Source organism: Ahaetulla prasina, chromosome 4, assembly GCF_028640845.1.
Source record: "Ahaetulla prasina isolate Xishuangbanna chromosome 4, ASM2864084v1, whole genome shotgun sequence".
Taxonomy (NCBI): domain Eukaryota; kingdom Metazoa; phylum Chordata; class Lepidosauria; order Squamata; family Colubridae; genus Ahaetulla; species Ahaetulla prasina.
The window spans coordinates 105563934-105574641 of NC_080542.1; the positions used below are offsets into that span (position 1 = coordinate 105563934).

At 43.1% G+C, this 10708-nt stretch overlaps 2 protein-coding genes across 2 annotated transcripts in view; one reads left to right on the forward strand and one right to left on the reverse strand.

Moving 5' to 3' along the window:
- HYCC1 (hyccin PI4KA lipid kinase complex subunit 1) overlaps positions 1-3230 on the forward strand; it is a 101562-nt gene extending 98332 nt beyond the window's left edge. The window contains exon 12 of the transcript XR_009154797.1: positions 2914-3230. The gene's annotated coding sequence lies outside the window, so the exon portion shown is untranslated. The remainder of the gene's footprint in view (positions 1-2913) is intronic.
- A 1063-nt stretch (positions 3231-4293) lies between these two features.
- Positions 4294-10130, reverse strand: IL6 (interleukin 6). Its single transcript, XM_058181654.1, has 5 exons — positions 10039-10130; positions 9752-9945; positions 7871-7984; positions 7307-7441; positions 4294-6362 (listed from the first exon to the last, which is right to left on the reverse strand). The coding sequence occupies exons 1-5, from the start codon at positions 10055-10057 to the stop codon at positions 6195-6197; spliced, it is 630 nt and encodes a 209-aa protein (XP_058037637.1). The 5' UTR covers positions 10058-10130; the 3' UTR covers positions 4294-6194.
- Between the last annotated feature and the right edge of the window lie 578 nt (positions 10131-10708).

Genomic DNA, 10708 nt, shown 5'->3' on the forward strand with positions numbered 1-10708 from the left:
AAAAACCTATTTGATATGGCTACTTATAGATAAAATATTACCCTCTAAAATTTACAAAAAATTTAAAACCCATAAAATCAATTTGATAATTTAAAATTTAAGCGAGTCCAGCAAGACGAAATAAGTAGGTTTTAAGTTTGCGGCAGAAGGTCCTAAGGTCAGGTATTTGTCGGAGTCCAGGGGGAAGCTCGTTCCATAGGGTAGGAGCCCCCACAGAGAAGGCCCTCCCCCTGGGGGCCTCCAGCCGACATTGCTTGGCTGACGGCACTCTGAGGAGCCCCTCTCTGTGAGAGCGCACCGGTCGTTGGGAGATAGATGTTGGCAGTAGATGGTCCTGTAGGTATCCCAGTCCTAAGCCATGAAGCGCTTTAAAGGTAGTAACTAACACCTTGAAGCACACCCGGAAGACAACAGGCAGCCAGTGCAGTCTGCGCAGGATAGGTGTTACATGGGAGCTCCGAACTGCTCCCTCAATAACCCGCACAGCCGCATTCTGGACTAACTGGAGTCTCCAGGTGCTCTTCAAGGGGAGCCCCATGTAAAGAGCATTGCAATAGTCCAGACGAGAGGTAACAAGAGCATGAGTGACCGTGCATAGGGCATCCCGGTCCAGGAAGGGGCGCAACTGGCAGATCAGGCGAACCTGATAAAAAGCTCTCCTGGAGATGGCTGTCAAATGGTCTTCGAAAGACAACCGCCCATCCAGGAGCACGCCCAAGTTGCACACCCTCTCCATCGGGGCCAATGACTCACCCCCAACAGACAGCCGCGGCTGCAGCTGACTGTACCGGGGTGCTGGCATCCACAGCCACTCCATCTTGGAGGGATTAAGTTTGAGCCTGTTCCTCTCCATCCAGACCCATATGGCTTCCAGACACCGGGACAGTACTTGGATAGCTTCGTTGGGGTGGCCTGGGGTGGAAAAGTACAGCTGCGTGTCATCAGCGTACAGTTGGTATCTCACCCCAAAACCACTGATGATCTCACCCAGTGGCTTCATGTAGATGTTGAACAGGAGAGGCGAGAGAATCGATCCCTGCGGCACCCCACACATGAGGCGCCTCGGAGTCGATCTCTGCCCCCCTGTCAACACCGTCTGCGTCCGGTCAGAGAGGTAGGAGGAGAACCACCGATAAACGGTGCCTCCCACTCCCAACCCCTCTAACCGGCGCAGCAAGATACCATGGTCGATGGTATCGAAAGCCGCTGAGAGGTCTAATAGGACCAGGGCAGAGGAGTAACCCTTATCCCTGGCCCTCCAGAGATCATCCACCAACGCGACCAAAGCCGTCTCCGTACTGTACCCGGGCCGAAAGCCAGACTGGAACGGGTCCAGATAGACAGTTTCATCCAGGTACTGGGGTAGCTGACATGCCACCACACTCTCTACAACCTTCGCTGTAAAGCGAAGGTTGGAGACCGGACGATAATTTCCTAAAACAGCCGGGTCCAGGGAAGGCTTCTTGAGGAGAGGTCTCACCACCGCCTCTTTCAAGGCAGCGGGAAAGACCCCCTCCCGCAAAGAAGCATTTATAATCCCCTGGAGCCAGCCTCGTGTCACCTCCTGCGTGGCCAGCACCAACCAGGAGGGGCACGGGTCCAGTAAACATGTGGTGGCATTCAGTCTTCCCAGCAACCTGTCCATGTCCTCGGGAGTCACAGGGTCAAAACCATCCCAAACACTCTCAACAAGACGGGTCTCGAAACTCTCGTCCGGATCTACCCAATTTTGATCCAATCCGTCCCGAAGCTGAACGATTTTATCGTATAGATAACCGTTAAACTCCTCGGCACGCCCTTGTAATGGGTCCCTCCGCCCCTCCTGTTGAAGGAGAGAGCAGGTCACCCGAAATAGGGCGGCTGGGCGGTTATCTGCCGACGCAATGAGGGAGGAAACGTAAGAACGTTTCGCATCCCTCAATGCCACTAGGTAAGTCCTGATAAAGGACCTAACTAGTGTCCGGTCAGACTCAGAACGGCTGGATCTCCAGGCACTCTCTAGGCATCTTCTCCGGCGTTTCATCTCACTCAGCTTCTCAGAAAACCAAGGAGCTGGTTGAGACCAACGCCAGGTCAGAGGCCGCAAAGGCACGACACGGTCCAAAGCGCCAGCCGCGGCCTGGGAACCAGGCTGCGACTAGTTCTTCAGTCGTGCCATGGGCCAGGTTATCAGGAAACGGCCCAAGCTCCGTCAGGAACCTCTCAGGGTCCATCAAGCGCCTGGGACGAAACCAACATATTGGTTCCGTCTCCCTGTGGCGGTGGGTAGCGGTCTGAAAGTCCAGACGAAGGAGAAAATGATCTGACCATGACAAAGGTTCGATAACTAAATCATTTAAAATCAGATCATTCAGCCACTGGCCAGAGATAAAAACCAAGTCTAGGGTGCCACCCCCAATGTGAGTAGGGCCATCAATTAATTGAGTAAGATCCATGGCCGTCATGGAAGCCATGAACTCCTGAGCGATTGAGGATGCCACGCCAGTTGATGGCAAGTTGAAATCCCCCATGACCAACAGTCTAGGGGTTTCAACTGCCAACCCAGCCAGCAACTCCAACAGCTCGGGCAGGGCTGTTGTCATGCAGCAAGGAGCCAGGTACGTGATCAACAAGCCCACCTGAGTCCTACGACCCCACTTCACATAGAGGGTTTCACACCCAGCTATCTGAGGCACAGTGGTCTCTCTCGGTTCCAGACTCTCCCTAATAATAATTGCCACCCCGCTACCCCTACCTTGGGCCCTCTGCTGATGGAATGCTTGGAAACCTAGTGGGCACATCTCTACTAGGGGAACCTCCCCCTTCAGTGCCCAACCAGGTTTCCGTAATGCCCATAACGTCCGTGGTCCCTTCCTGAATTAGATCTGAAATCAGGGGGGCTTTATTAACCATGGATCTTGCATTACATCAGAGGTTCCCAATCTTTTTCGGTTTGCGGCTCCCATAACATTTCGGATTTTTTCCGCGGCTCCCTTAATAGGTACATCCGATTTTTTTTTTAATTTTTGTCTTTTTTTCTGAATTTTTTTCTGAAAGCTGAAATCTTTTCTGTTAACTTTAAAATGTGCATATTGCCTCCTTGTAAAGAGAGATTCAACACATTCAACTTTTCAAAGATATCACATAGGTATGTGAGTTTAATCAAAAAGTCTGTTTCTACAAAGTGTTTGGCATACTCATGTTTTGCTGATGGACGCGCCATCTCCTTTGATGGGAGCGGCCTCTTTGGAACTTTCCCAGGCGTGGGGTCCCTGCTTGGTCTCGGAGTTTGGCCTCGCGATCCCCTTGTTCCTCGGGTCTCCGCCTTGTGGAGGAGGTGGCTGTTCTCGCCTCCAGCCTGGCTCACCTGGGAGGAACTAACGGGTGGTTTTGCTATTTTCGCGCAGCCCTCTTTCCCGATGCCGCCGAGCGTGGTGGCCGCGCCGTGTTGGGCAGCGTGTCGGGTGGTCTGGGAGGCCAGTGGCGCCGCGGGCAGACTGGAGGAGGTGCGCCGCTGTTTCGCCAGGCGGCGGGTCTGGGCGGGCGCTGTGGTTCAGGCGGGCGGGCGGGGCCGGAGCTCGCGCTTCTCCTTTGGTCCGTCGTCGGCGTCTGCCGTCTTCCTGCCTGCTGTGGCCTGCCCTGCGGGTGTGTGGTGCGCTGCTGGGGTCCCTTGGCTTTTGGAGTTGTCTCGAGTTGCGGTGTGCGAGTCCCGGTCGCTGCGGCCGTGTCCGGCTTTGTGCATCTGGGATCTCGCGGCACCGCATGTGGAGCGGACGTTGCTTCTTCGCGGCTCCCTTGTGGCGGTGGCGCGGCTCCCTGGGGAGCCGCGGCTCACAGTTTGGGAATCACTGCATTACATAACATCAGCCGAAGGCCCAAGTCCCAGGTACTCTGGCCACTCGGGGAATGGGAAAATTCTGGGAGGGTGGAGCACGCGATCGCTCTTAAATAGTGAGGGCGTGCCCCCAAAACCTGATGTGGCCCCCCCCTTTCGCCATATCTGCCTCTCCCACATACCGTATTGATAACAGAACCCTGATAAACTTGAACGAGCCCCTCCCCCGCCACCCTCGGACCTATTAAATTATCGCCGCAAATACTTGCTGAACTCATCTCCCCCCCGACGGGTTCCCCCCCTACCCATCCTCCCTCCCACCCCCGACCCAAACCCCTCAATTTCCACCCTCCCCTTAAAATTCCCATTAAAACTCCCCTTAAAAAAACGATTAAAATAGTTAATTAAAAATCCCCTAAATCTCCTATTTTTGGCATGCCACCTCTCGGGGTTCCAAAACCCGTCCTCAAGATGGGCCCTCAGTGTGGGGGGCCAAACCTGCGAGAGAGGTTAATCACGCAGGACAAGAAGGTCAGCCGCTGTGAATGTCCGCATAGTAAGAGTCCGGCAAGCAGGCCCATCCTGGACCAGTCAAGATGGTAACTGACAACACCAGCAAATCCGGGTGAGCAACAGTTGAGGAATAGTTCTTAGGCAGTAGATGGATAAAACCGCCATGATTCAGTCAGTTCACCAACCCCTCATATACAGTCCCGATATTATATAACTTATGTAATTGATTTCAGTAATGTTAATAAGTCCACTGAATTCATTTGACAATCCTAACAGAATCCTTGGCACAATTATTAACTGTCTAAAAGGTCAAAAGAAATTTGATTTTCTGGAATATTGGAAGATATGGCATAAGTCTAAATAATTAAATTGCAAGAAAAGCTATTTTTTTCCTGATCTTTCTGCCTGCATAGCATTAGTGCAGGCCAGGCCTGAACAATTTAATGGAAAGAGGGCCACCCTGATAAATTAAAAATAATGGCAGGTCACAAAGAAATATCTAGCATGTTGATCTCCACATTTGGTGCCTAGCGAGGATGCAGTAACTAGTACTGAAGTTGACAGTAGACAAGAGGCCCAAAGGTCTTGTAGAAATTAGCTAATAATAACAAAAGCTTAAGCCAGATAAGTGGATAGTAATTTTTTTTTTTGTTTACATTTATATCCCGCCCTTCTCTGAAGACTCAGGGCGGCTTACAGTATATAAGGCAATAGTCTCATTCTATTTGTATATTTTTACAAAGTCAACTTATTGCCCCCCCAACAATCTGGGTCCTCATTTTACCCACCTTATAAAGGATGGAAGGCTGAGTCAACCTTGGGCCGGGCTTGAACCTGCAGTAATTGCAGGCTACTGTGTTCTAATAACAGGCTCTAACAGCCTGAGCTATTCTGGCCCCAATAAATTGGTTTATGAGCAGAAATGTGGCTGCAAAAAAGGGTAATTTTATTCTGCATTAATAGAAATATAATTGTTGGTTGCAAGAAGTAATTATTCCATTTTATTTTGTATTGGACAGAATAGTCTTATGTTCAGTACTGAGCAGTACATCCTGAGGCAGATTCAGTCTTGGAACATGTTCTGTGAATAGTAATGGAGCAGGGGACTAGAAATTAAAATCTATGAAAAAAGATTATGAGAAAGGATATTAGGATGATGGGATATAATAGTAGTCTTTAAATTGATAGGATGTCACATAGGAAAAGATCAGGACTAGCCTTTTCCCTTCTAGAATATAGTATTTGGGACAATGGATTTAAATTATAGGAAGGTAGATTCTGATAGAATGTTATAAGACAAAAAAGTGTAATTTCAAAGTGGAAACAGTTATCAAGACAGATAATATGTTGCTATCAATCAACTCTGTCGTTCTATGAAATCTGAAATATCTATTTAAATAGTTTCAGGATGGTTGAATGAAAACAGGTATGGCAAAAATTATTTATCTTAGATCGTTGGTGACTACAAGTTTTCCCTTTGAATGTCATTTTTGGAAGACAGTGTTGAATAAAGGACTTAATATTTAGAATTTCAAAGTAGAAATGTAATAAGTCTGTAATATAGTTGCTGTGCATGGAGATGAAGTTTGCTTCCATTATAAACTTGCAGGATTTTTTTTCTTTTAAAATATATTTTAATATATTAAATTTTCATAAAAATATAATTATACATTATTTAATAAAGTTAAATTAAGTTGAAGTAAAATTATTAAAATATGTAATAAATATATTAAATACCATAAATAAGTTATATCAATACTATAAATAAGTAAAAAAAATTCTCTCAGGAGAACAACCATTACATCTGTTTCAGATGTGGATATTTGATATGCCTGATTTAAAGCATTCAGGCATTACAGTTAACTCGTTATAGAAGGCGAATAACTCTTGAAGTGGTCTCCATAAATAAAGTAAAATCTTGAAGAATAAAGTGCTTGATCACTATCATATTCCAAGCTCTCTGTTCTCTTAACTTTGCAGCAAGAGTTTTCTGAGTGTCAGGAGATGGCATGCTCACAGTCTCAGGATTGTTCATCTGTTAAAGAGAGGGAAGAAGAAATAAAAGATTTCTTTTTCTGTGTTTTACACATTTAAACTATATATTACACTTGTTACAGGCAAGAAATTTCATTTTGGTATTTGGTAATTGTATCTTATCTACGTTTATCTTAATTGAGGTATACTCACTATATTCTTTAAAAAAGCCAATTAATGCCCCAGTGCAGTTAGGACACCAGGCTAGAAACGGGAGATTGTGAGTTCAAGTCCTGCCTTAGCCATGAAGCCAGCTGGATGACTTTGTGCCCAGTCATTTTCAGCCCGACCCACGTCACAGGGTGTTGTGGGGAAAATAGGAAGAGCAAGGTTGAATATGTTTACTGCCTAGTCTTATTTGTAAAAATAATAAAGTTGGGATACAAATAATTAATAATAAATTAATCTGAATTGTAACCAATGTAGCCCATTGTATGATTTGGCCAGCATTCCTGTGGCAGCGATTTTGAGAGTGATAAAAATCTACAATCCAAATTTGCCCATTAGAGATTTAATTAATTATTATAGCAACCATACAAAGCAAAAGTTAACAATGGATTTAAGTAATCATTAATTTAAAATATCCATAACTTTCGGTAGCCTGATAACATGCATGTTGATCAAAGTGATATATATTTTTTCCAGAATTTAAGATTTGTATATTAGACAATAACATTTCAATTCCAGACATTAAGAATGAACTGAAGAAATGTGGCCCTGCTGGTTGTGCCAGACATATTTTTAGTATCAATATCCTAACATCACCAGTTGAAGTGAGACACAGTTGCACCATTTATGATTGCTAAGGAGCTCCTGTACTTATTGATGCCATCAGAATGTTGAGGATTGAATTTCAATAAATCACTTTAATAAATCAATAAAAATGCACCTATTGCCATTATATAGCAGAACAAATGTACAAGGTCAAATGTAAATACTGCTTACCATTGACTTCAAGGTTTCTGCCAGGTTCTGTGCGCCTAGTGATACAGAAACACTTCTTTGTGTAGTTTCTTCTATATATTCCAAGAATGTTCTGAATGCGTAGAGGCCACTTGAAAGTTTTCTTAAACAACTTTCCTAAATGAATGAAGACAAGTTATTATTGTTTCCAAAAGATCATTAAATATTGCATTGTACATTTAATTATATCTAAATGTAATTAACTACTTATTAAATGAATAAAATAATAGTATCTCCAAGCTGAGGAAAGAAAGAAATCAGGTCTCGGAGAAACAGATCCATAGGTGTCCTCTTAAGCTGTGAGTAGATAAGGTTGCTTTGGATCTCCAGGATTCAAAGCCCTCTCTTCCACAAACATGGATCTGAAACAGTTGACTTACTAACTTCCATATATAATTTATTTTTGTTACTTTCATGTCCCTGTTATTCTGCTGGTTGCTGAATGAGACTGTTGTTTGAAGTATTTGCTCTGCTTATGTGCAAAATGTTTAAAAAGATATTACAAAAAGCATAAACCTTTCCAGTGTATATTGATACTGTACTTGCCTTTTGGAATCCAGGCTGGTAGCATCCATCTTCTTTAATTATCTTTGGAAGGTTGAGATTATTTTGTGCCATAATGTCCATTGTACCTTTACATGCATTTTGCTCCTTACACAGCTGGTAAAACATAAATATATAATTGATTGCAGGTGGTCCACTATAGTTTTATATGACTTTCTGACTCTTTCTATCAGTCTATATTAATCTCAAATCATTTTGGAACTATAATTCCTAAAATCGCTAGCCACCTTGACTATCTGGAGGTCTGATGGTGGTGCATCTAGTAAAGTAACATGTAATGTCACATTTCACAATGTTTAGCAGCAGGCAGAAATCTGGAACATTCTACCTACTTTACTTTCCAGCAATAAGGTTTAAAATTTGAAATGGTTTGCCATTTGTATTGCTAACGGTTGTGCTAAGTTTTAAACCTCACATAACTGGTTATTTAAAAGGGTTTTTCCTCCTTTTTTCTCACAGACCATGCAAATACGTTCTGCAATGGGGGAAAAAAAACCCTTAGAGATGATGTGCTGTTGCAAATAAATAACCAGCACTGATTATGGGAGGAGATGAAAAACCCAATCACTACATCACCTATTTTGAATTTAAAATTGGTTGCTCTATATCCTTATTGAAAATGCATCTGCTATTTTGCCCATACTACAAATGTTAAGAGCTTGAAAAACTAATGATATGTTCAGAAGAACATTAAGCTACTTCTTGTAGACCTGGAACAGATGTTTTGTGCTCAGAATGAGGTATTTCTGGCTGGAATAATTCCAGATTAGAGAAAAGTACAATGGATGTACAAATCCTCAGCTACACAATGACAATCTACATCACAAATATGTATGTAGGCTATATTGTTCACAAATTGTAATCTGCCGTTCAGTAGGAATGTTACGTCTAGCAATATGATGGGTATCTTCCTTTTCACAAATACATGGAAATAATTTCAGCTGATTGGAACTATTGTAGTATATAGTCAACTGTTCAAAATATATTTTCTCTGAGCCACTGAAATCCTGACTGAAAAAAACTAAAGGGGTCTATAAGGAATTTGCTTAATCCACAAGCAAATACTACCCAAATAAAGAATGGGCATCTGATAAACTGAGCAATTTAGAAGTGCTATGAAAAACAATCATGCCTTTAAAAATGAAAGTGAAAGCACATACAAGTGAACAATGCAGAAGGTAACTTCCTCTTGAATTCCTCTCCCATAAAATTCCCAGAATTGTCTTTGCTTACTTGAATATTAAAATTAATGTTTATTCAATTTTATTTTTAATTAGAAAAAAAAAGGATACAACCCTTTCTTATATGGGCAAACTGGACAATCTTGTAATGACTGCACTGCGGTATATCTAACAATCCAGCATATGAAAAAGTGCATAATTTATTCTTCCAGAAAGGACCGTGTTTGTTTTGTGCAGCTAAAATAGCAAATGATTTTGACTCACTTGAAAAACTAACGAATTTGTTTATATTATAATCCACTGGCTCAGATCCGTACATCTAAGGAAGTAGTCCATGAAATCTGTCCTGAAATGCTGTCCTAGGTAACTCACCAGCTTTTTTGACAAAGATCGGACTCTAACTGGCAATCCACATGAATACAAACCCCATCCCGAGCACCAGCAAGCTTCATACCGCAAGACTCAAAATCATCTAAGCACGGGAATCAAAACGACTCCCGGCCCTTCCAAGAAAAGGTGCAACCAGACACCCACTCCAAGAAACGGAGCAGCCTCCTAAGTCGAGGCAGACCTTCCCTTATTAAAAATCACAAGAGCTCAGGTCAGAAGAAGGGCCACACTCCGTTTTCGGCTGCCTATTAAGACCAACCTTTAGACTTCTTTACTGTGCGGCCGAACTTACCTCTTGATTCCACGTCGCTGCAGTACCTTGTAGCCAAAGAGCCAACTCTGTCGGAATGTTCACTTGGACGCGCCCGGCTGCCGAAGTTCTGGAGGAGGGATCTTCGCCAAATTCCTCTTCTCCGGAAGAATCTCCGATAGGGAAAGCCTGGGCTCCAAAGAGTAGCAGGAGGGCAGCAGCAGCCCAGGAACAGCCTGATGAAAGAGACAGAAAAGAGGAAATGCAGTGAGCAGGTCTTTTTCGGCCAAATTATAGACGCTCCCTTGTCCAGTTTGTTTTAAACTTACATCCCGATAGTGCAAGCATAATCTTTATAATTTAGATCTTTTTTTCTTTTTCTTTTTGAAATATGCAAGAAGCCTTGTAGTCTGCGTGGCTGAAGGGCTGAATGAGTGGTGCCACATTTCGAACCTATTGTATTTATTGAAAGGCTCTGGGAAACCCCATCCTTGGTTAATTTTCCTCACAGAGGAAGGAAACAGAAATACAGTAAATCGGAATTCTTAGTGGACTTAATTTATGAGATAATAAAAAAAAAATCTCATGGACATCCATTGTTTTTTTTTTATTCTGGGAGAAAGAGCAAGCTGTTGGGATAATATGGCAAAAATACTTATTTAAAAATCAAATTTATTTGAAGAAATGTTGATCTATCAGCCTCATGGAAAGTGTAGGGAGTTACTTTTAAAGAGACTTAAGAGTACTTCGTTGTTTAAAGTAGCTGATGATTTTACATGGGACAGAGAAGAATAATGACAGGATTCCTACCCCCCCCCCAAATAAAATATAATTACAAACCAAGGAAAATATTTGTTTAGTTTCATGAACCCAGACAATTGTGATTTATACATGAATTTAAAAAAAACCACAACTTCATGAGGGAATAGAATATTTTGCTAAGTCAGAGTTGGCTTTAAGATTGGTGTTAATGGGGCAGGGAAAAGGTTTAGCCCTGTG

Bases quoted from the DNA above. Each gene is read 5' to 3' on its own strand.
- IL6 (XM_058181654.1), bottom strand. The intron at 7,985-9,751 runs GTAAGTTCGGCC...ATGTTTTACCAG, and splicing joins CAGCGACGTGGAATCAAGAG to CTGTGTAAGGAGCAAAATGC. The intron at 7,442-7,870 runs GCAAGTACAGTA...TCATTCATTTAG, and splicing joins ACCAGCCTGGATTCCAAAAG to GAAAGTTGTTTAAGAAAACT.